General features: G+C 34.3%; 1 protein-coding gene across 3 annotated transcripts in view; it reads right to left on the bottom strand.

The window, feature by feature from the left end:
* Nucleotides 1-26,160, bottom strand: part of LOC138703132 (serine-rich adhesin for platelets-like) — a 61,591-nt gene extending 35,431 nt beyond the window's left edge. For 2 of the 3 annotated variants that reach the window (XM_069830753.1, XM_069830754.1), the window contains exon 1: nt 11,113-26,159. In XM_069830753.1, the coding sequence (XP_069686854.1) occupies nt 11,113-25,894 (14,782 nt within the window). In that variant the 5' untranslated portion in view covers nt 25,895-26,159. Of the gene's footprint in view, nt 1-11,112 lie in introns of all 3 variants that reach the window. The other variant, XM_069830756.1, reaches the window with a different exon arrangement.
* Between the last annotated feature and the right edge of the window lie 675 nt (nt 26,161-26,835).

The following is a 26,835-nucleotide window of genomic DNA, read 5'->3' as shown; positions in this document are numbered from 1 at the left end:
AGTTGTGTTTTGTTACGTATTATGTTGAAGATATGTTTTTTTTTTTTTTTTCATTTTTTCATACTTTTTTTACTTGGCTTAACTGTATTTACATCCTCATACTTTTATTATAATAGGTATGTCAATAGTTTCTTCTGTTTACATTTTATTTTAGGCCTATTTGCATAATTTACATTCTTAGCTTGTTTTCTGTAGTTATATGTATTTAAAATTATATTTTAGAAAGTTTATAACAAATAATTTAGGATAACAGTATTGTTATGGTGACTGGCCAGGTTCAAACTAAAACTGGCTTCCTGGACATCTGAAATATTTATAGAAAAGCACGACATAATCACATGAAATTAAAATGCATATGATATCCTACATCTTTCACGTCAGAGGTGAAACAACATTAAGCGGCAAAACATTGTCAATTTACTAGCCACAAATTTGTTAACTGAATGGAACTTAAGAATACTGCGTAGGAACTTACGTCTTTATAGCATTATTGATTTTATTATTTTCGGTGCAAGGAATATCTTTTTTTATTTATTTATTTACCTTCGTATTATCAATAAAAACATGTTTTTTTTTGTAATTATTTTGGTAGCCTTTGTATGTAAGTAGCCTACTTACACCGTATTCTAAAGTATAGCTAACTGATTGCAATAAAACACTATTTTCGAACCCGTAATAATTTACATCACTACTCTGAATCTTGATCTTACCTTTGTGCATGAAGTAATACTGAAAAAAATACGCGTTACGTATAACGAAAGCAATGAGCAAACACAATATCACCACAGTCTAGCATATACAGTCGCGAAGCTCAATACGTAGTAAATATGCAAACATTAGATAATTGCTCACCACTAGGATCGCTAATATCGCCTCATTACAGGCAATGCAAAATAGAACAGTCACAGTCTATTGTTTCTAGCACCCTCAAAACTCAAGCTTCGTGATTGTATATAGCAGACTGTGATATCACTTTAAAATCTCCCGCCTCCACTCTGCGTTGCTAAACCTACCCATGCTCCGGCTTGTAACTAAAGAAGGCTCTACGCCAAACCATTCAATTTTAATAATAAATACAATGTTTTAACACTGAATAGAAGACTGAGATAATTTTAAAAATACTTTAAAATCCAAACCATGACTCTCAGATGCACTTTACACAATTTGCAGAATGTTTCATTTGTTGAGTTTTCTGCTGATCAGCCTACAACAAACAATGCTGCGTGTAAGTGACGTGAATCCACATTTTGCAAAATGTTTATCGTTAAGCATTTTAAAGAATTTGTACTTACTAGCCGCCCACTGTTCCTTTTTCCAGTTACGTCTATATGTCTGACTGTAAGTTATTTTGGCCATTCCTATATTTTTACAAACGGTTAAAATAACACAGAGCCACCAACTGAACAGTACATAAAATTCCAAAATGTAGCCTAACACAGTAATCACTTCACTTCAAGACAGTAATAAACAAATAAAAAGGTATTTCACAACAACAGGGCAGACTACCAATGATATTGTAATAAAGTTCCTCCCTCCTGAGAGCCATACGCATAACGTGTACAGGTAGTCCGATTAGTCATTTGTTTTTGTCAGTACGAGAGCAAAGTGTTCTAACTTGTTCTTTTTTATGTAGACCAATGGGAATCGCTTGTAACAACCGCCTCTCACGTGATCTTAATATCTGGCACTGATTGTCATTCACACTTGAGTTCATAAATAGCAAATACCGGTATTTTTATTTGGTGTTACAAAATAAAATATTTTCAAATGTTCCACACGCTCGAAGAACATACTGGTGATCTTCTAATTCCGCCCAAATTAATCATCGATCGCAAACTATTTTTGACCACCACCGCGACTATATAAGTAGCCGATTTCTCGAAAAATTGCTCAATCTGGCAACACTGGCTACAGTGAAACGTCTATCAGAATGATAGGGTTGCCAACAATTCCGTATTGTACCACCAGACCATGAAGGGAGTCTGCCGAAGTATTAAGACAATAATAATAATAATATAATAATAATAATAAGCGAGATATTTTTAACAGTGTAATTTTGAAGAGAATGAGTGTTAGTAGTTTACAGCTATAATACATAGTTATATTGTCGTATATACGTTATTTCTGTCAATACCCAAGGCGAAGAGAACTCCGCATGGATTCACGATTAGCGTTCTAAGCCACGAATGAGCAAATACATTGCAACAATGAAAAGAGGTGTTAAAATATAGTAATATACTGTATTTTACTATCGTCTATCATAATTATATTTATTATTATTCTATAGAGAGTATTAGATGCCAGAAAGTAAAACCACGTACTTAATACTATTCGTAGTAAGCAACTGTAAAAAAAAACATATCTCCTTTGGTCTAGTTCTTCTATAGGATTACTACGAATATATCTGAAGCAGTAGGCTATTGCAATTAAGATTTATATCATCAGTTTTTACGGTGTCAGAGTGGTCTAGACCTTCAGCCTGTCACATAAGTAGTTTTGCTTCCAGTCCTGGTATTTTCATTGAAAAATTCATAATGACACTTATTGTGAACAAGTTCGTATTTGGAGTTCTCTCGCTTCCATATGAAGCATCATCATCATTCTGTCTTATCTCCATTTCACATCATTCCCCGGCCACTGGCTGGTCTAGGAATGGGTGGGATTACCTACTACAGCGTGTTCATAACGCGTGCGTCCACTTCATTTGTAATGTTCGATACTATGATCATATCTCACCTTCTTTCGAGAAGTTATCATGGCTTAGGTTACATGAGAGGAGAAATCTGCACTCACTTTCTCTCCTATATCGAATTACGCACACTTCATCCCCCTATTATTTATTCGCTCGTTTTCATACTCTCTCGCTATCATAATATTAATACTCGATCACAACGCGATAACACCACAGTCTACTATACACAGTCGCGAAGCTTGAGGTGTTTTTTTGCAAATCTCGTGATAGAGCGCTCCAAGTGGTTAGCAACTAGAAACAATAGACTGTCCATGGTCGACTTTGGACTGTGTCGTATTTCTATCGAGTGCTAGCTCGTTGCGTATTTCACATTGATGCTTGTGAAATGTTCGTTATTGGTTATAATGAAAATGTTAATGGCTAAAATATAATAATTGGAATAATAATATGGAACAAAGAGGAGACGTTTGTAGTGCTATAAATAGTAGCAACAGTAAGAGAAAGAGGCCAGAGTTATCCTTTTCCGATTTCCGAAAGATTCGGAAAGGTTCCTGGGTTTGCACAAGAATGCCGTGCAGAAACAAAACTCTTAATTTTGAAGTTCTTTGTGACTGTTAGAATACATTGTATCCTTAAATTTCACAATGTTTCAGTCTAACCGAAAGGACATTAGATACCGGTTGAAGTTCTGCTAAATTTCCAGAGAAATAAAGGTTAGGCCTACTTTTTTTTTTCAGAGGATATATTTTTAATTGTAGCTATTAATTTTGTTATTATTATTTTATGTTATTTTACTAAAGACATAGAAAAATTAAGTTTGTTTTAATGAAATTTATTGATCACGTTTTATTTTCAATTCTGGTGGGATTATTTTTGCTTAGGCCTACTTTTTTTTTCAAAGGATATGTTTTTAATTATAGCTGTTAATTTTGTTGTTATTTTTATTTGTTGCTTTACTAGAGACGTAGAAAAAGTCTGTTACAATAAAATTTATTGATCACGTTTTATTTCCAATTCTGGTGTGATTATTATTGCTTAACCTCATCCCACTTTGTTAACTACGTAAGCATACCTACAAGTACCGGTACACGTAAGTTACTCCATTAATTCGTATTTCCATTATTATTGTTGTAAAGGAAAATGCAAATTAATATTTATTGGTTTCATAGTTAATTATCGCTATAATCTTGAATGAGTGAAGCTATTATAGTAAATTTCAGTTCGTTTTGCACAAACAAAAATTATATTAACTTATTTCTTGCAGGTATCTTCGAGTTTATGGTGGAATTTAATATACTTCATTAAAATAATAAATTAACTTTATGCATTTAATATTTCAATAATGGAAGGAAGGTGTTAATTTTTCCAAAAGAACAAGACAACGAAAGCGTAACATACTTTGTCGTCTGCTAGGAGAGAGATCTGCGATGATGAGGCGATAGTAGCGATCCTAGTGGTGGGCAACTACCCCTGTTTGCATTTTTACTACATATTGAGCTTCGCGACTGTATATAGTAGACTGTGATAACACGCTAGAAATTCCACTTCACACATCATCTCTGTATTCCTCATCTTTCACTGTTGCTACCTCTTATCACTGGAACTCTCTGCCGCCTGAAGTCAAGGGCTGCCGAACATTGAAATCTTTCAAATCAAAGTTAGAAAATTATCTTATGACGAGTTGCCAAACTACTATTATGACAAGTGTTGTATTGCATGTTTCCACGTATTCACATTTTTTTATGTTCTAGTGATATTTAACTTATTTTATATTTTTGTTTTCATATTTTCCGATAATGGTATATCTCTAATGTGATAAGTTGAGCTATATATAATCATAATTTTCCTTACTGTGTGTACTTAAAAATACTGTATTCATTGTATGCTTTGTACTGCACTATTTTATTACTACTATTAGGCCTGTTATTATTATTATTATTATTATTATTATTATTATTATTATTATTATTATTATTATCAATAATTGTCTTATTTTTTATACTTTGTATGCCTCATTTATTTTTAACCTGCTGTTCACATTTTATTATGCTTTTTTCTTTCTTTCTCTATGTTATACATTATGTCTGATTTCTTCTTACTTGCTGTTTACATTTTATTATTATTATTTTATTCAGTTTTGTGTGTAAAATTGTAGTGTACTTTGTAAATTTGTAGTGTTTTTGTAACACAGTTTTTACTCCTGGTTGAGTGTTAGAGAAGGCCATATGGCCTTAACTCTGCCAGGTTAAATAAATCATTATTATTATTATTATTATTATTATTATTATTATTACCTGCTCAAACCTGGAAACTCAATGAATCTTAGTGTAATCAGCTGGTGTGTATTGAGAATGTGTCCAGTTGGAGATCAGTATAAAAGTTCTCTTAGAGGGATATCTCGCCAGGATTCGCCTTCTCTTTCAGAACTAATATCATAGCATAGTTCAGCTCCAATCCTTGCACTTGCCACCACTATCCATCACAACAGAACCAAAGAATCATCTCAATAATAGCTAACATTCATGCAATTATTTTGTTTTGACTAGCACTCCAGCCAGGAGTATTTCTGGAAGTAATCGGATTACAAGGGTCACAGATGCTGTCAGTAACAGATTTCAGTTCACTATGTGATGTCAAGTAGAAAATATGTCTTATAAATTGTAAGAGACTTGAATTATGTTGGCAGCCAACGGCATAGCTCAGTCGGCTAAGGTGCTTGCCTGCTCGGGTGCAGGTTCGATTCCCGGTTGGGCTGATTACCTGGTTGGGGTTTTTTTAGGTTTTTCCCCAACTGTAAGGCAAATGTCAAGTAATCTATGGTGAATCCTTGGCCTCATATTACTATCGTCAATCCCATAGACGCTAAATAACAGTAGTTGATACAGCATCATTAAATAATTAACTTAAAAACATCATGTTCTCTGGCTAGCTGGATCCGAGAAGCATCAGGCTCACACAGACCCACTGTGCACTCTGTATGTTATTACTGTTTCTGTCTAACAGATAGCCAGGTGCCAATCGTAAATCAGATGCTGACAGGTGAGTCATCCTGTCTCAGTCCCGACAGAGCCAGATCCCATCCCTAGAGGAGTACGGTACATGATAGTCTTCTTAAATCCTTTAACAATATGAAGACTACTACCCCCAAGATTTAATCCCAGCCAGTTTTTAGCTGTTGTAGATGATAGACGAAATGAGGCAAAAATAAAGTGTGTTGGTGGAATGAAAAAGTTAATGAGAGTATCTCGAGAAAAATGCTCTAAAATATCTGCTTTGAACACTACATATTCCATCATGACCTAGCTGGGGATCGAACCAGCATGCTAGAACAGATGTATAGACGTGGATTGAATTTTGTCAGTTGTGTGTATGATGTATAACGAAATTTTATCATTTGTATATTAACTGTGATACAAATTCGTTTCATATTGTGTAAGCCTACAGGTTCAGCCATAATTCAGGTATACTGGTGAGTCAATGTTTGTATGTAGTTTGTACTTTGGATGTTATCAATTCGGAAGCTGGTAAATAAAGGCATGGTTTCAAGTAGCTTTGGAGTAAGAGTGGATCAATTTTATTACTTTTGCATTCTTTACAGGGCCGGTGAGCTTAGTCCATATAATATGTCAGGGATGTTCATAAAAATTTGCTGAATTGTGCAATAAGCTTACATATGGGCATTCTTAAAATTTTAATGTCTGTTGCCAGTTGGTTACAAAGTAATAGCTAGGGAAGTTTTAGGCTTAGACATAAAAATTATAAAAAATGTTAACAAACAAAATGTGCTATATTTTCTACAGTTTTTCAGATAGACATCTGATCTTTTTAAATTAAATAGTAGGATGTTCTTCTTCTGATTTAGATATGTATATGTTTATTGAATTAATATTTTATGCAGTCAGCCTCTGTATATAAACTTTAACCCTTAAACTTCAATTTTTTTTTCATACTGTTACACCTTCAAATGCCATGAAACTTCTAGGGAATCATTACAGACTAATGAGATTATAAAAAAAAAATTGTTTCGGAGAAATGATAGGCAGTGTTCGAATAGCTTGTTTAAGATGGAAGGTTGAATATCAATTGCTATCTTCATAGTTTCATATCAGTTTTGTTGTTCTTTAGGTATACTTGAAAGTAATGCAAGCAGCTGGCAGGACTGCCACTATCTTATTTGATATTTGTTTACAAGCTACCAAGTCAGATGATATGAAAGGCCTAATATATGAAGTGAAACTTAATTTATAATTTTATTTTTATAGTCTTCCCACCACTGTAGGTTGTCATACAAGACAAAGAATACCAGGAGCAAAATGTGACTCAACAATATAGGCCTAACAATAAAAATAGCTAACAAAGAAACTATTAAGCTTACAGATTATTCTACAAATGTACAGTATCCTCTGACTGAGGTTCTGGCTGATATATACATCTATTATGAGGCAGTACATCTCACTTGACATGATGTATCAGAGGAAGAACAATTGAGGAGCTGAGATCAAAAACGGAACTTGTCATCAATTTTGGGGTAACCAAGTTAAGAGTGCTCCCATATTAGGCTATATGAGCGACCCTTCAACGTTTAATGTAAAAATGGAAGTTGTCACTTGCATGGACTATTGTAGAATTCTAGCGTTAAGTTGAAAAACAGGACTTGTCAAGTGGCTAGTTCCCTTCTTCTAACAAAGTGTTTTATGCACTTCGAGATAAAATGTTAAACAAAATGACTCAGCATTCCACGATTCTGGGAATGAATTGTGAGACAGGGAATATGACCCAATTGGATAGTGTTTTACTGAGGTGTCAACTTGTTTATAAATACAATTTTATGTTTAATGTTTATATAACAATAGTAATATAATACCAAAAATACACACACACGCACGCACGCACACACACACACTCATTCTCTCTCTCTCCCCCTCTCTCACTCTTTTTATAAAAAAATTAACTCCTTGTTGGAGAAGTAGATTTGACCAAGTGCAAAGTAACAATACCAATGCCAATAACAAGTGGTTAAAGCAAATACAATGCAGTCTGTGAAGTTTTTAGTGTTTTTCTCAAAATGACCTCTGCGTGACTAGTCCCATTTTTGATCTCAGTGCCGCAATTGTTTGTATGTATATATATATATATATATAAATGTTATGTTTTATTTAACGATGCTCGCAACTGCAGAGGTTATATCAGCGTCGCCGGATGTGCCGGAATTTTGTCCCGCAGGAGTTCTTTTACATGCCAGTAAATCTACTGACATGAGCCTGTCGCATTTAAGCACATTTAAATGCCATCGACCTGGCCTGGGATCGAACCCGCAACCTTGGGTGTAGAAGGCCAGCACTATACCAACTCGCCAACCAGGTCGAATATATATATATATATATATATATATATATATATATATATATATATATATGAAGTCTGATCAGTGTAATATGTAGCTAGTCGGCGATGTATGCAATGGCCTAGTTGCCTCATAAGTGGTGCCATGTTGGTATCACTTGTGAGGTTCAGACCTGTCTTCAGACAACTGACTAAATAACAACTACAAATGTCTCAGAGAAGTTAAGAAATAATTAAACAAATAAAGGACATTAATGCAATTAACAAAATATAGAGTGATTTATAAAAGACAATAAGAAATTTAGAAATGATTAAATACTTAACAAATAGGGTCAGATCAAAAGTACATATCACTTTAAAGGCTGTATTTTACAACATATCTATTTTTCTTCTGTCATTAAATCCACATCTAGACTATAATCTCTCTCTCTCTTTTTTTTAAATTATAGATAAATCAAATGGAAGATAGCAACTGCCTGTGTCTTCTGGGAAGTTTCTTGGGGAAGAATGCCCTGGTGGTGTGAAGGCATTGAAAGCACTGACTCAAGAACAGGAACAATACTGGTAAGTAAGAAAGAAAATAAATAAATAGAAAACATATGGCCATTTTTTCTGTTCAGCTAAAATGAGGACCGATTTTTAATAATATTTTTTGATTTCGTTGAACTTCAACAGAATAGAGTGAATAGAATTATTATGGCATTCACTTATGCAGTGTCTTTCTCTTAGGAATGTAGTAGATAGGCCTAGTATGGTGTTTAATCATTTCAAGGCACTTTCAAAGTACTTTAAAAGTAGGTAATTCAGAATGTCTAGCTTATCTGAGAAGATTTCTTTTCTTTTAAAAATTACAATTCTGTAGCAAATAATACTCTTCAATTTTATTTTACTATTATTTTTTAATTATGTGTGTAAGCTGTTTCATACAACATTATTGAAGAGTGTGACCCCAAAACTTGCTCAGTCCATTTGGCTATTTTTATGATTTATACATAGGCCTATGATTTTGTTTGAGCCTTCTGTCAATCTATTTTAAGCATGTTTTCTTCCAAAACAACGTCAATCCTTGTCTAAAAGGTTGTGTTATTGTGCATGTCACTTGAAAACTTTTTCAATCCATAGACTGGTGGATACAAAAATTAGCTCAGTCCTTTCATAAAAATGGATTGAATGTGTTTTGGGATCGCACTCTTTAATTGTAAAATTCGAGGAAAATAACTTGACCATTACTGAAATATTTAAAGCTATGGGTACAGTGTGGTATTTCAAAATATGATAAGATGTCAAGCTTGTTTTTGGGAAAGTTAAGAATAGCAGGCCTAAATAACCTAAGATTATGATGATATGGAGTGTTTGACTAGGAAATTGCTAGAAGAATGTGATAGATGGGGATTAAAAATAAATTTGGAGAAAACATTTTACAAATTTCAGAATTGAAACCAAGATTTAAAATTGGAAGAAAGAAATATTATCACAAAAAGTTGCTACTAATATAAATATTTGGGAGTTCCAATTAACTACCAAGAACAATCAGATAGTGACAAAGGTATAGGCCCACCAACTTATTACCGATTGGAGATGAGGTCGCTGCTATTGCTAGAAACAGGAAATATGCAATGAGCTCAGTAGTTTGGACTCCTGCCATCAGTAATCGGAATTTGGCTGGCCTATAAACCAGCTATAGATATGTTGAATAGAGTGCGATGGGATAAACAAATAACAGTATGCAGTACATTGACACATGGTGCTGAGACATGGAATTTGAAAAAAAATATTCAGTCAAAATTAGTATCTACAGAAATGAATTTCTTGAAACTTTCGGAAAGGTGTTCAAAACTGGACAGAGTCGGAAATGAAACAATCAGAGCAAGAATGAATGCTTAAACTTCGATTTCAGATTTTATCAAATATAAACAACTGAAATGGTATGGCCCACATAAGGAGAATGGCAGATAGATTGCCACTAAAGATACTGAAATGGATTCCACCAGGAATGAAAAAAAGGGGAAGACAAAGGAAACCATAGGTAAGTCATATCACACATGCTATGCAAGAGAAGAGATTGGACTGGGATGACAGGGTTAAGGGAAGACTCCACTGAAAATGATGAAAATTTTTCCAAATTTTTTTTAGCTATTTCACTTATTCAGAATTTATATTTTCATACCCCAAATGGATTCAGCTCAATTCTGATTACAAATACTCTTATGTTTACACTTTTTAAATTAAGGCTGGGAGGGGGCGTGGAATTTAAAGAGCTGTCAAAATTGTTTTTCATCAAAGAATTCTTTTTTAAAATTTCTGATTACAAATCTAGTAACTTTTTAATTTACATAAATATTCATTTTATTTTCAAATCTATTTTTCTGTGTTCATTTTTGTTGATTCAACACCAACTTTCTTATGCCAAATATTAATCAATCTGGATGAAATTTTTACTGCAAGTATTTATGAGGTAGCTGCATGTTTCTGTGCATTTATTTTGTGAGAAATGCTGCTAGTTTATTTTATTAATATTTTTCTTAATGCTGCTAGTTTATTTTATTAATATTTTTCTTAATGCTGCTAGTTCTCACAAAATAAATGCATAGAAACATGCAGCTACCTCATAAATACTTGCAGTAAAAATTTCATCCAGATTGATTAATATTTGGCATAAGAAAGTTGGTGTTGAATCAACAAAAATGAACACAGAAAAATAGATTTGAAAATAAAATGAATATTTATGTAAATTAAAAAGTTACTAGATTTGTAATCAGAAATTTTAAAAAAGAATTCTTTGATGAAAAACAATTTTGACAGCTCTTTAAATTCCACGCCCCCTCCCAGCCTTAATTTAAAAAGTGTAAACATAAGAGTATTTGTAATCAGAATTGAGCTGAATCCATTTGGGGTATGAAAATATAAATTCTGAATAAGTGAAATAGCTAAAAAAAAAAAAATTTGGAAAAATTTTCATGATTTTCACTGGAGTCTTCCCTTAAGTGAAAAAAATTAAAAGTATAAAAACTCTAGGGAGGCAACTATGCAAGAGACACTCTGTACATGACAGAGGATGATAAATAAAGTGAACTTACGTTTTCCTGTCCTTGGCTTCCTCTGCTTTACTACAACAGGCGGCCTTTCCCTTCCTCTGCACATTCTCTTCGGTCTTGATACTTGTTCTGGAGGGGGCTCAACTACTGGTATTGCACTTGGAACCAATGGTGTTTTCCTGGGTCGTCCACGTCCTTTCTTTGGTTCTACTTTTATTACTTGAATTTCAGGAGCTTTCTCTTCAGGCGGTTCTTTTGTCACAGCTTTTTCACTGACAGGAACGACAACAGGACACTTTTCCAATTTCAACTGTGGCATGGGTTTAATTGTACTCTCTTCTTCAATGATCACAACATCCTGAGAATCTGATTCTTCCTTTATTTCCATTGGAGTCGGGAATTTATCAGTACTGCCTGACTTTTCAATAGAATCTTTGTTAGAAATCCCATAAGTATCCTTCATGTCTTTAGACTCCGTAATATGTGAGCCGGAGATCTCATGGGACTGCTGATTAGGCTCTGTTTTCACTGTGGAAATACTTATTGACAGATCACCACTTACAATAGTAGATGCTTTGGGACCTATTCTAGATAAAATTTCTCTCAGTTTTCCTTCCACTGTAGGTTTCGGTACTTGTTCTCCCTGGCTTGGTTTTGTATCTTTGCACTCTGAACGTACTTCATGGGGTATATTCGTATCTTGTCTGTGTACAGAAGCTTTCTCTCGAGTCTGTGACTTGGATGAGTCACTTGCAACATCATTCTTCTTATTATGGTCATGTTTAACTTTTTTACTAGAACTTTCTTCTGACTGTCTGGTCTCTGAAGTCTCTCGTCTTTTAAAACCTTTCTGGGGTCTCTGAGAATGTTTATCATCTAGTCCTGACCGCTCTTTTACTTCTTCTTTTATTATAGATTTCACAATGTCAGGAGCAGACTCTGTTGATTCAGTAACAATACCCATGCACGTTGAGGTCTGACTTTCTGCTTTTTCGGTAGTTATCTCTTCTTCTAATTTTGCTCGTTTATGAGGTATGTCTGGCAAATTTTCGTCTTCTGTACTCAGTCTATTTGTTTCATCTACAGTCACTTCCTTAGAACTGTCACTGGAATCTGAAGTTTTAATCCTTTTCCTCTTCACAGACCATGCAGCATCTTTCTTAAAAGTAAGTGTTATTTTCTTTTGTTTTCCTACATCTGGAGCTGCTTCATCAGATGGTTTTATTTCCTGGTCCACTGTAGCATGACTAGATGGTACATCTATGTCAATGACTTCTTTTGGACTGGGCAAAATTGCCTCTTCTGATTTTGATGAATCCTTTCTAAGTTTCAATGTCAATTTTTCTACTTTCCCTTCTTTAGCGGGCTGTGTTAATGGATCGACATAATTTTCTTCTTCTACTTGTGTACTAGTTATTTCTGATTCTCCTTCTGGTAATTCTGTTTTTTTGAGTTTCAGAGTAAGTTTCTCTACTTTTCCTTCTTCTTTTGACATTACATCTGATTGTTCTGGAATCTGTGTATCTATCACATTAGAGTCTTGTTCTGGTATCTTCTTCCCTGCAATTATTTCTGACGTGGATGTGTCTTTTTTGAACTTTAATGTAAGTTTTTCAACTTTTTCTTCTTTAAGAATTACATCCGACTTACTTGCTACTAAGTCGGGTTGCTTGGATGCCTCATTTTCTTTTCCAGACACTGTGACAGATTTCCCTGTATCTTTTTTAAGTTTTAATGTCAACTTTTCGAGTTTTGGTTCATCCTGATGAACTGCAGCACTTGCTCTTGTTGACTTCACAGGTGGCTGCTTAGTAGCTGATGGATGTACTTCTTGTTTCACAGGATCCTTCTTTATTTTCAACGTTATTTTTTCCACTACTGTGCTTTCTTTAGTCGCTGTAATGTTAACATCTGTATGCTTTTGTTTAACATCAATTGGTTTAGTTAGTACTGATGCAACATTAACATCTGTATGCTTCAGTTTAACATCAGTTGATTTAGTTAGTACTGATGAACTGTTCTGACTAGTTGTTCCTTTTGATGCCGTAACAGCAGTTTCTGGTTTTCCTCCATCCTTTTTTAATTTCAGAGTAATTTTTTCTACTACAGCCTCCTCTTTGGATGATTGTGCCACATTTACATCTGATTTATGCGCTTCTGCTACTCTCACCTGCATGACTGTTGTTTCTGGAAGTACAGCTGTTTCACATTTGGTTGCATCTTTCTTCAATTTCAAGGTAATTTTTTCAACCACAGGCTCAGTCTTTGGTGTTACTGATAAGCTTCCATCAGATGGTTTAACTTCTGATGCTTTCACTCTTGTTATTGTAGTTTCAGGACGAGTATCTTCCTTAGCTGTTGATGAAACTGTTGTACTATCTTTCTTTAATTTCAATGTAAGTTTTTCTATTACTGGTTTATCTTTAATGTGTGAAGTTGGTATTTCTTGTATTTTTCCATCTTTCAATTTGATTGGAGTAATAGTCGTCTCTCGGCTTATGTTTTCTTTTGGTATTGCAGGAGCATTAACTTCAGATTTTGAAATTTCTTTCTTTGATTTTAATGTAATTTTATCTGAACTACTTTCTTCTTTAAGTCCTGGCCCTTGAGATTCTGATATCTGAATTGGAGTAACAGAAGTTTCAGAATGAAGTACTTCTTTTGATAGTTCTTGTTTAGTACAATCTTTCTTTAATTTCAAAGTAATCTTTGGAGATTTTCCTCCATCTTGTGATGTAGATGAAGGAACAGATTCTGCTTGCTCGACTCCAGACAATTTTGTAGTTATTACATCTCCAGGTTGTGATGTCACAGAGGATGTAGTTGCAACTATAATATCAGGGTGTGCTGGATCTTTTTTAATTTTCAAAGTTATTTTCTCCAACTTAGGTTCTTCTTTCACTGGTTTCGAACCTTCCTCTTTTGTAAGAGAACATGATTCTTGTACATTGTCTTCTGACTTTGGAGTATCTTTCTTTAGTTTTAAAGTTAGCTTTTCAACTTTACTGCCTTCTAAATTCTCTTCCTTTTGTAATGTCTCTGCAATACACGGGCTAGGTGTGGCTTTAAATGACAATGAAGAAGAATCTTTCTTTAACTTAATATTTATGTTTTCATGTTTTGGTGATGTTACAGTTTCATTTTGCTCCACATCAGATGAAACAGACGAAGTCCAAGACTGTTTTGTAATTGTTCCATCATCTGAACTTGGATCTTTATTGAGCTTTAATGTCAACTTTTCCACCTTTGCATGTTCTTTTGGTGCCAATGATGAATCTGGTGATAGCACTTTAGATTCTGATACAGTCTCTTGTTTAGCAATAGTACTTGAATTTAATGTAGCTAATTTTGAAACAGTTTCAGATTTCTGAATTTTTGATTCAGCTTGAATGTCTCTAACCAATGAAGTTGAAGATTCTGTAGATGATGTCATGTCTTTAGTAATTTTAAGGATAATTTTGTCCGGTTTAACAATTTTTTCTGATTTTGAATCTACAGTAGAATTTGCATCCTTCACTTCCATTGTTTTAGCATGTGCAGGTTTTGAAGTCTCAGATGGTTTTACAGACTCAGCATCTTTCTTTCCGCCTTCCAAATGGGATTTAGTCTGTGCTTGTTTCACTTCCTTTGTTACAGATTTGGAATCCACAGTTATACCATCTTTCTTTGATGACAAAGAAATTTGTGTCCTGCATGTGCTTGTTGTACGTTCTTGTTTCAAATCACTCTTTACTACCTCTGATTTCTTGGAAGTTCCAGGTGCTGTTAATGTACTTCTATTAGCAGGCTCTGTTCCAGTGGATGGCTGAGCTTCTGAAATTACTGTTTGCTTATTATCAGAACATAAATAGCTTGGATCTGTTTTCTCTCTTTTGGTTCCTTTTTGAGAGTGAGGAATGTCCTCTTTTTTACCTGAAGAATTAGATTCAAAGCTTTCAGACTTCAAGTCATCAGTGCTACTCACTGTAGTTTCTGATTGTAATGGGAAGTTCTTTTTAGAAGTAATTTTATCTTTTGATATGTCTACATTTTCTTTAACAGTGATTTCTTCTATCTTGTGTTCAGAACTTTTCTTTGAAGAACTTGAAACTACTTGAATATTTTCTTCATGAACAGAAGCTGTTTTTTGTTGCGTAGAAATATCTGTACTAGTAGAATGAGCTATGGCTACTTCAGATATTTCTGCCCTGTCTGTACTTCCCGTAACAGTTACCTCAGCTTTCATGTCAACATTTTTAGTTTTCACATCAAGTATTTCTGTAGCTATTTTTCCTTTATCTCCAGGAACAGATGATTTCTTTTCACTCGCTGGTTGATGCACACTTGATTTATGAAAGGCTATATCTACAGATTTTGATACAGATTGATTTTTATCACATGTTGACATCTTTTCTTTATTTACAAGCGATCCAACAGCTAATTCTACAGGGGGTCCATCTTTAATAGGGCTTCTTGCAGAATGTTTAGAGGGCTTAGTAACTGAAATTTCTGAGCCCTGAAGGTCACTTGATTTCGTAATAGTTTCCATACCTCCAGACTTTTCTCTGGAATCTTCTTGTAGAATTTCTTCGCTCTTGTTTCGAAGTAATGATTTTTTACATGTATTACTTGTCAATTCAGAAGTTCTAGTTTCTTTTGATGGAACTACAATTGGAGCTTTTGAATCAGATAACTTCTTTACATCCTTTACCAGTATCTCTTCCTTTCTTGATGTCACAGAATCTTCTTTTTTTATTGGCAAATCCACTCTTTTAACATCTTTAGGCATGGATGATAAATCTGACCGACTTACTTCTGTACACAGAGGGAGCTTAGTGACCGTTTTTTCAGGATCTTCATTTCGAAGTTCTGTCTGCTCAATAGCCTCTGGTTTATTTGAACTTTTTTGTTTATGTCCAACTGGAAGTGACAATGCAGGCTGTTTTGAGAAACTTGAAAGTTCTGGCATTTCTGGTTTTTGCAACACATTTTTACTTGGAACACTAGGTTCCTTGGTTTCTATTGGAAGTGATGCTGATGGTGTTTGACTTAAAAGTTTTTCTTCTTTAACCTTCTTTTCAGGAACAAGAATTTCTGGTTTAACTGTACCTGCAATCAGTTTATCTGGAACTTGACCACAACTTCTAGATGATGTATAAGATGCTGTAGCTGTCTCAGAACTTGAGCTCACTGATTTTATTACTTCTGAAGATGTTGGTGGTAGTTTTTCTGACTTTGCAAGGTCCTTAGATGAAGAAAACACAGGGCGTACCAGCTTAACTCTCTGTGCTGATGATGATTTCTGTACATCAGACATATTTTCATTGGATTTCTGAAATTCTTTCTCTGGTACATTATTTGATTTCTTCTTATCATCAGTTACAATTACATTAACATGTTTTTCTGTTTCATTTTTTGTTTGTCTTGATTCTGGCTCTCCCAATTTTGTATCATCTCTTGAAATTGACTTAGATGATGTTTCTGTACTTTTCAAATTAGTAGTGCATAATATTTCTACTGTTGCAGGGGAATCTACTGGAACTTTATGTTCAAATGACGGTATAATTGACTTTTCTGAAGCAACATCCTGCTTTCCTTTTGTTTCTGAAGAAAAAGTATTCTCTGCAACAGAAAGTTGTCCGAAATCTGACTTCTCAGAAATCTTTGATATTGCTTTCTTAATACTCTCTTTCATTGCAGCTGCTAAATTTTCATCTGGCACTGGAAGTTCTTTTTTCATAACAGTCTCTGACTTTGTAGATGTTGGTACTATTAAAATTTGAGAATCTGATGGCGATTTTTGTTTTGCTATTACTTCAGCCAATCTTTTTCGAATAACTTCTTTATCTTTATTTGTTGGAGACATTGCTCCAATTGCATTGGATACAGAAGGCTTCCCTATACTTTCATTTGTAATTTCTAAGTTCTTTTCTGTTGTCTTCTTTTCACTAACTAATGACATGTCATTTTTAATGTCTGCACTTTTACTTAATTTTTCTTCCTTTCTTACTTCAAGTTGTGAACTACTGTTTGCATCTTTCTCTGGCATTTTAATAAGAGATACATCTTCTTTCTTTACAGATTGGTTTGAACTGTCGATTAAGATGTCTTTGTCATTTGATAACTCCTCTATTTTCTTTTCTTTTTGAACCTTTGTTTCGAGAGTTTTCTCCCTTTCTACTAATTGTTTGCAAGAACTGGAAGATTCACTTTGTGTTGACTGTGTCTGAACAACTGCAGTTTCACCAAGTTTTTCAGACACTACAGTATCTTTAGCCATTTCAACTTTTGCTTGGACTGGTCTGTCACCAGTTGGTGTTTCTATTGTTTCACTGGGTATTCTTGCGCTAATACTTGTCTGCGATGATGATTGTGCATTATCTACATTTATTTCTTTAGCTTGTGTAACACATGGGATTATACTCTTTTTCTCTGGTTGCACACTTGTAACAGAAATCTGCTTTTTCTGTATTTCGTCTTTACTCACATTTATTTCTTTCACTTGTGTAACATATGGACTTTTATTCTTTTTCACTGGTTGCTCAGTTGTAACAGAAGTCTGTTTTCCTTGCATTTCGTCTATAGTCACATTTATTTCTTTTACTTGTGTAACACATGGAGCCGTATTCTTTTCCAATGGTTGCACAGTTGTAACAGAAGTCTGTTTTCCTTGCATTTCGTCTTCAGTCACATTTAGTTTTTTCACTTGTGTAGTACCTGAAGTTATGTTCTTTTTCACTGGTTGTACAGTTGTAACAGGAGTGTGTGTTCCTTGCATTTCGTATTTAGTTACATTTATTTCTTTCACTTGTGTAACACATGGAGTTATATTCTTTTCCAGTGGTTGCTCAGTTGTAACAACAGTTTGTTTTTCTTGCTTTTCTTTAGTTACATTTAGTTCTTTCACTTGTGTAACACATGAAGTTGTACCCTTTTTCATTGGTTGCTCAGTTGTAACCGAAGTCAGTTTTTCGTCTTTAGTCACATTTATTTCTTTCACTTGTGTAACACATGGAGTTGCACTCTTTTTTAGTGGTTGCTCAGTTGTAACAGAAGTCTGTTTTCCTTGCATTTCGTCTTTAGTTACATTTATTTCTTTCACTTGTGTAACACACGGAGTTATATTCTTTTCCAGTGGTTGCTCAGTTGTAACAACAGTTTGTTTTTCTTGCTTTTCTTTAGTTACATTTAGTTCTTTCACTTGTGTAACACATGAAGTTGTACCCTTTTTCATTGGTTGCTCAGTTGTAACCGAAGTCGGTTTTTCTTGCATTTCGTCTTTAGTCACATTTATTTCTTTCACTTGTGTAACACATGAAGTTGTACCCTTTTTCATTGGTTGCTCAGTTGTAACCGAAGTCTGTTTTTCTTGCATTTCGTCTTTAGTCACATTTCTTTCTTTCACTTTTGTAACACATGGAGCTGTATTCTTTTCCATAGGTTGCACAGTTGTAACAGAAGTCTGATTTTCTTGCTTTCCTTCTTTAATTGCATTTAGTTCTTTAACTTGTGTAACACATGGAATTGTACTACTTTTCAGTGATTGCTCAGTTGTAACAACAGTCTGTTTCTCTTGCTTTTCTTTAGTTACATTTAGTTCTTTCACTTTTGTAACACATGGAGTTGTACTCTTTTTCACTGGTTGCTCAGTTGTAACTGAAGTCAGTTTTTCTTGCATTTCGTCTTTGGTCACATTTATTTCTTTCACTTGTGTAATACATGCAGTTGTATTCTTTTTCACTGGTTGCACAGTTGTAACAGAAGTATGACTTCCTTGCATTTCGTCTTTAGTCACGTTTATCTCTTTTATTTGTGTAACACATGGAGTTGTATTCTTTTCCATTGGTTGCACAGTTGTAACAGAAGTCTGATTTTCTTGCTTTCCATCTTTAATTACATTTAGTTCTTTAACTTGTGTAACACATGGAGTTGTACTTCTTTTCACTGGTTGCTCAGTTGTAACCGAAGTCAGTTTTCCTTGCATTTCGTCTTTAGTCACATTTATTTCTTTTACTTGTGTAACACATGGAGTTGTATTTTTTTTCACTGGTTGCACAGTTGTAACAGAAGTCTGTTTTCCTTGCATTTCGTCTGTAGTCACGTTTATCTCTTTTACTTGTGTAACACATGGAGTTGTATTCTTTTCCATTGGTTGCACAGTTGTAACAGAAGTCTGATTTTCTTGCTTTCCATCTTTAATTACATTTAGTTCTTTAACTTGTGTAACACATGGAGTTGTATTCTTTTCAGATGGTTGCTCAGTTGTAACCGAAGTCAGTTTTCCTTGCATTTCGTCTTTAGTCACATTTAGTTCTTTCACTTGTGTAACACATGGAGTTGTACTTTTTTTCACTGGTTGCACAGTTGTAACAGAAGTCTCTTTTCCTTGCATTTTATCTGTAGTCATATTTATTTCTTTCACTTCTGTAACACATGGAGTTGTATTCTTTTCCAATGGTTGCACAGTTGTAACAGAAGTATCTTTTCCTTGCATTTCGTCTATAGTCACATTTATTTCTTTCACTTGTGTAACACATGGAGTCGAATTCTTTTCCGATGGTTGCACAGCTGTAACAGAAGTCTGTTTTCCTTGCATTTCGTCTTTAGTTTCATTTATTTCTTTCACTTGTGTAACACATGGAGTTGCATTCTTTTCCATTGGTTGCTCAGTTGTAACAACAGTTTGTTTTTCTTGCTTTCCTTTAGTTATATTTAGTTCTTTCACTTGTGTAACACATGGAGTTGTACTCTTTTTCACTGGTTGTTCAGTTGTAATGGAAGTCTGTTTTCCTTGCATTTCGTCTTTAGTCACACTCCCTTCTTTCACTTTTGTATCATATGGAGTCATATTCTTTTTCACTGGTTGTACAGTTGTAACAGAAGTTTGCTTTCTTTGTATTTCATCTTTATTTACAGTCAGTGTTTTGACATCTCTATCATCTGCAGATACTTTCACATTATCAATTTTCTCTCGAGGAGGTACTTTATCAACAAAAGATTTAAATTCAGTTACTTGTGCTTCCACATTATCTGACTCTTGTATGGGCGACTTTGATTTTGTCGAGTTAATTGAGGTTTCTGCTTTTGCAGAAGGACTGTCTAAAATATCCTTCTCTTTTAACATTTCAGTGGCCAATGATTCTCTTCTTTCAAATATTTCTTGAGCAATGGAAGGTTGTTTTTGTGCTAATGATACTTCTGATTTATCTTCCTGAGTTTTTTCTGCAGTTGTTTCAGGTTTAACAACAGAAACTTTAGTTTCTACTTGAGCATCTGTTTTAATTAATGAGCTACGTGAAGCTAGTGTTTCTGTAAAATCAGGGAACACTTCTTGTGAAGGAAGTTCTTTTTGTATTGGCTGCAAGGTTTCCTTGGAAACTGGTGAATCCTTTTTTACTAATGGCAGTATCAAAACTGGAGACTCATCTTTATTTTGTGGTGCTTTAACTGAAGATTCTTTTGGACTTAATGTACTTGTAAGAAATGATGAGGATTTTCTTAATGGTTCTTCTGAAACAATAGATAGTTCTCTCTTGATTGAAGATTCTGCAACACTTGAAGACTTAAGGTTGGTTGTGGGTGCATTACATTCTTCTTTGTCCACTGCTTGTTCCTTTTTAAATGTTTCTGTGGAAATAACAGGGTCTTTTCCAGATAGTTCTGTGGTTCTAGCAGAAAATTTTTCTTTTGTTAAAACTTCTGACATGATAGAAAGATCTTTTTTAAAAACATCTGTTGTACATGAAAATTCTTTTGTTTTCGTCACACTGGCTGATTCTAGCATAGATGTTTTAGTGGTGACTGAAGTTCCTTCTACCATTTGTGTGGAGGAATTTTCTTTATCCACTGGTTTAGTAACAATAAAATGTACTTCTTTTGGTGTTAGAGATGCTTGTGCTGGTGTTTTGGTCGAAACTCCTTTTGTTTCCATATTCTTGCTAGCAGAAAATGTTTCTTTTTCAGCAGGTTTAAAGACAGCAGAATGTACTTCTTTTGTTGATGGAGAGTCTAGTACTGATGGTTTAGAAATGACAGAGGTTACTTCCTTCATTTGTGTGTCCTTAGCAGTAGAAGACTTTTCTTTATCCATTAGTTTAGTGACGGTAGAATGTACTTCTTTTGTTGATGGAGTTTCTAAAATTGCCATCTCAGTGGTGATGGATGTTCCTTCTTTTATTTGTGTGGCTTCGGATGCAGATACATTTTCTTTACTCATTGATTTAGTTATTATAGAATGTACTTCTTTTGTTGGAGATGCTGATATTGGTACTTTAGTAGTAGCTTCCTTTATTTGTGTAGTCTTGATAGCAGATGGATTATCCTTGTCCACCACTTTAATGATGGTAGAAAGTACTTTTGATGGAGATTCAAGCATTGGTGTTTTAGTGACAGCGATTCCTTTGTTAATTTGTATGTTCTTAGATGAAGAAATATTTTCTGGTTTGGTGGCAATAGAATGTACATTTATTGATGAAGATTCAAGAATCGGTGTCTCAATAGTGATGGAGGTTGTTTCTTTTATTTGTGTCTCTTTGGAAATAGAAGACTTTCCTTTATCAACTGGTTTAGTGGTGGTACACTGTACTTCTTTTATTGATGAAGATTCTGGCATTAATGCATTAGCAGCAGCAGAAGTAATTTCTTTCATTTGTGTGTCTTGGATAGTAGAGTTTTCTTTATCCTCTGGTTTAATGATGGCAGAATGTACTTCTTTCATCGATGAAGGCCCTACTATTGGTGATTTAGAAATCACAGAAGTTCCTTCCACTTGCGTGTTTTTGGTACTAGAATATTTTTCTTTATTTAATTCTTCTTTTGCTGGAATATATGTTGTTATAGTAGATTCTCTTTTCATTGATTCTTTTGACAGAAAACTTGGTACTGCTGCTTCAGTAACAAGTTGTTGTTTCAATGGCAATGAAATGTTTGTCGTTAGTACAGTAGATTCTTTTTTCACTGATTCTTCTGAGAGAGCTGCAGGATTATTTTGCATAGGTGTTTCAGTGACTATGGGTTGTTGCTTCAGTGGTAATGGAATATTTGTTGAACTAGATTCTTTTTTCGTCGAATCTTTTGTGAAAACTGGTGGCTTATTTTGTATTGATGATTCAGTAACAACATATTGTTGTTTAAGTGGTGATGAAATATTTGCTGTTGCAATAGATTCTTTTTTCGTCGAACCTTTTGAAAAAACTGATGGTTTATTTTGTAGCAATACTTCAGAAACAATGGATTTTTGTAATGGTGTTGGAATATTTGTTGTTGTAGATGATTCTTTTGAGCAAACTGATGGCTTATTTTGTTGTAATGCTTCAGAAACAACAGTTTCTTGTTTCAGTGGTGATGGAATATTTGTTGTTGCAGAAGATTCTTTTGAAAAAACTGATGGCTTATCTTGTTGCAATGCTTCAGAAAGAATGGATTGTTGTTTCAGTGTTGATTGAGTATTTGTTGTTGCAGAAGAATCTTTTGAGAAAACTGATGGTTTATCTTGTTGTAATGCTTCAGAAAGAATGGATTGTTCTTTCAGTGGTGGTGGAATATTTGTTGTTGCAGAAGATTCCTTTTTTGTTGATTCTTTTGAGAAAAGTGATGGCTTATTTTGTTGCAATGCTTCAGAAACAATGCATTTTTGTAATGGTGGTGGAATATTTGTTGTTGCAGAAGATTCTTTCTTTGTCGAATCTTTTGAGAAAACTGACGGCTTATTTTGTTGTGATGCTTCAGAAACAATCGATTGTTGTTTCAGTGGTGATGGAATATTTGTTGTTGCAGAAGATTCTTTTGAGAAAACTGATGGCTTACTTCGTTGCGATGCTTCAGAAAGAATGGATTGTTGTTTCAGTGGTGATGGAATATCTGTTATTGCAGAAGATTCTTTTGAGAAAACTGATGGCTTATTTTGTTGCAATGCTTCAGAAAGAATGGATTGTTGTTTCAGCGGTGATGAAATATCTATTACTGCAGAAGATTCTTTTGAGAAAACTGGTGGCTTATCTTGTTGCAATGCTTCAGAAACAATGAATTGTTGTTTCAGTGGTGATGGAATATTTGTTATTGCAGAAGATTCTTTTTTTGTCGATTCTTTTGAGAAAAGTGATGGCTTATTTTGTTGCAATGCTTCAGAAACAGTGGATTTTTGTAATGGTGGTGGAATATTTGTTGTTGCAATAGATTCTTTCTTTGTTGAATCTTTTGAGAAAACTGACGGCTTATTCTGTTGTGATGCTTCAGAAACAATCGATTGTTGTTTCAGTGGTGATGGAATATTTGTTGTTGCAGAAGATTCTTTTGCGAAAACTGATGGCTTATTTTGTTGCAATGCTTCAGAAAGAATGGATTGTTGTTTCAGTGGTGATGGAATATCTGTTGTTGCAGAAGGTTCTTTTGAGAAAACTGATGGCTTATCTTGTTGCAATGCTTCAGAAAGAATGGATTGTTGTTTCAGTGGTGATGGAATATTTGTTGTTGCAGAAGATTCTTTTGAGAAAACTGATGGCTTATTTGGTTGCAATGCTTCAGAAAGAATGGATTGTTGTTTCAGTGGTGATGGAATATTTGTTGTTTCTGAAGATTCGTTTTTGGATTCTTTTGAGAAAAGTGATAGCTTATCTTGTTGCAAAGCTCCAGAAACAATGGATTGTTGCTTCAGTGGTGATGGAATATTTGTTATTGCAGAAGATTCTTTTTTCGTCAATTCTTGTGAAACAATTGATGGCTTATTTTGTGCTGATCCTTCAGTGACAGCAGACTGTTGTTTCAGTGGTGATGAAATATTTATTGTTACAGTAGATACTTTTGAAAAAATGGGAGACTTATTTTGCATCAATGCATCACTAAGAGATTGCTGTTTCTGTGATGGTGGAATATTTGTTATTGGTACAGTTGCGTCTTTTTTCGTGAATTCCTTTGCGGAATCCAGAGACTTACTTTGCATCAATACTTCACTATCAGATTGTTGCTTCAGTGGTGATGATGTACATGCATTATCAGTAGCACTGGAAGATATTTTGGCAACTACTGAAAACTTCTGTTCTGTTATTGGCGCTTTTGAACTAAATGCAGTTCCTTTTGCTGTCACTTCTGCCAAAGACACTTTTGTGTCAATAATGTGGGTTTTTTCTTCGTGCAAAACTATGTCCTTTTTATCCTTTTCTGGTAAGAAAGTTCCTGAACATGATAGAGTTTTAAGATTTTGATCAGTGTGTTGTAATTTGTGGGTTTCTGTACTTGACTTTGATGTTACTTCTGATTGTTTCATGGGACTGGCAGGAGGTTGGGAATATTTTGTTATTGTTGAACCTTTTATTATTAACAATGTTTCTTTCTTCTGATCAGATTCTAATTTCTTCGACACGTTAGAATCTAGATCTACTTTCTCTTCATGATCCAGTGACGTCAATTTACTTGTTTGACTTTCTTGTGTGTCTGAATCCTTATTTGTAGAGCTGCTGCACTGCCCTGTTGTTTTGCTAATGTCTTGCTTACACTTCTGGTTTTCCTGAGAGGATGAACCTGGAGAAGGAAGATCATCATCAAAAGGTGAATAATTCGATTTAATTAAATCAAGGGCAGAAGATGATTGTGGTATCACGGTAACTTTTGTTGTTGTATCTATTTTATTTTCCTGATTTGCTGAAGATTTATTTGCAAAGTCAATATCTTTGCTAGATGACACTTGTTCATGAGTACGAGTTACTAGAGGAGGCCTATCACATTCCCTCTTCTGTTTATGGGTAAATCCCGATTGTTTGGAACTCTCAGTATTTATAGTATTGGACTGTTCTTTGCTGGTAGAAGGTTGAGGTAAAGGACTATGAATCTGTGATCCTGAAATTGAAGATTTTGAATCAGACCTCGCTTGTTTGAGTGGGTTGTTTTCAGCTCCAATTTTATCAACAGTCTGATCCCACTTTCTCTTTCGTTGTGAAACATCATCTTTCGCACTTGTAGTAGAAATTCCGGAGTTCTGAGGTGCACATTCAACAACTGTGGAAATTTCTACATCACTTTGAGAAGTTTGCATGTCTTGAACAATGCTTTCAACAGATGTACCACAAATTGATTCTGCTTTTGAGGTAGGAACTGGTTCATTTTCACTTGATATGCTCAATAATTTTTTTGCAATGGATGTTACAGAATTACTTGTTGAAACTTGACATCCGACATCCTCTCCTGTTGTGGAAACCTCTTCCTCTATAAATGATACATTTTTATTCTTTGTATTCTCTGCGTTTTCAATGGTTGTACTATCAGGATTCGAGGAACAAGCTTTAGTATCGCTAAGTGAGCCATCAGATGTTTCACTATTTCCTATAACTTTTATAGACGAAACTTCTGACTGAGGCATTTCTATCTGAGATTCAATATTATCTGATGTGGGTATTTCCAAATCACGCTTTTCTTCGGACATTCGGTAACTAGTAGATTCGTCTGATGTTGTTGATATTACAAAACTTTCTTCAAATACCACCGTTTCACTACCTGCAGCAATACTGAACACATCCGAAATATCGCCCATGATTGTGTCGCGATTACCTTCTTGTTCAGGAGAAATATTATCACGATGTTGTATTATTCCTACATTTTCACTTGAACTACTCTGCTCGGCCTCCGATCGAATAGATACCTCTACACCACTTTGTTCCACTGAGGCACCTGACGTGTCGGGGGAATCAGAATTAACAGTTTCTTCTTGAATTAGAGGTGTGACACAGTCAGATGCACTTTCTGTTTGATTTATTGAAGGTATGCTTATTAACAGACTGTCATTGCAAGTTGAAGATACTTCACTTTCTTTCTCATTACTCAAATTCACATCACTGTCCGATTCTGGCACATCCATTACTGAACAAAATGTAAATGAACTGTAGAAGCCATAAGCAAAACAATGTCAAGTTAACCAAAAAAAAAAAAAGTTATTAGAATCTAGTGTCTAAACACACAACATGAAATAGACCTGCAGTATAATAGCTACATTAAACACGATATTATTTTATATGCAAACACTATAACGTTACCTATAAGCGAATGTTGTAATGCGACTTATTTTATGACGTTCCGAATAGTTTTTCACTTACAACACAAACCGCACGAACCATAATAAACATTATGACATTGATGTTGCCAACTTGAAGATCTCCAAGTTGCAAACTTTTCTGGATGATACATTCTACTTTAAAATAAATATAGAAGTGTACACATTAGTAATTATAGTAAATGTAAGTATATTTTAATAGCATATATTAAAACATTGCCATATTTTAATATTTCACATTATGTTATAGATCATTTAGTTCATAATTCATATAATATGGAAGATAGACACAATTGATCCATCGAGGTTTGTTCCCATCTTGGCTTAAGATTGTAGTTCAAAGTTTCAATAGTGGATGTCACGACTAAAAATGGAAGTTACAACTAGAATCAATTGAGAGTCGTGTACTGTGGATTACCAACTATACAAATTAAATGCGAGAAATCAACTTTCTGCCAACCTCTAAAATATAAATTCAACATACCCCGCCCGAGAATGTGTTAATTTATTTTTCTTTGTACTCCACTTAGACCTTTAAACAAGAGGACTATATATATTCCCGTACACTGATTTAGTAATTATCTCCCAGTCGTTATAATATATTCTACACAGAGTTCCACTACTTTTTTCTCCAGAAGAAAAACACTGCATACCGGTATTATTTTCTTGTGATATGTAATGCTCCGTGTAACTAAAATCACAATGGAAATAGGTTTTCATTCTTCAAGTATTACATGCCAAAGGAAAGT

The sequence above is a fragment of the Periplaneta americana genome, chromosome 7, assembly GCF_040183065.1.
Source record: "Periplaneta americana isolate PAMFEO1 chromosome 7, P.americana_PAMFEO1_priV1, whole genome shotgun sequence".
In the NCBI taxonomy this organism is placed as follows: domain Eukaryota; kingdom Metazoa; phylum Arthropoda; class Insecta; order Blattodea; family Blattidae; genus Periplaneta; species Periplaneta americana.
The sequence above is the reverse complement of the archived record's forward strand: the minus strand, read 5'-3'. Positions and strand labels throughout refer to the sequence as shown.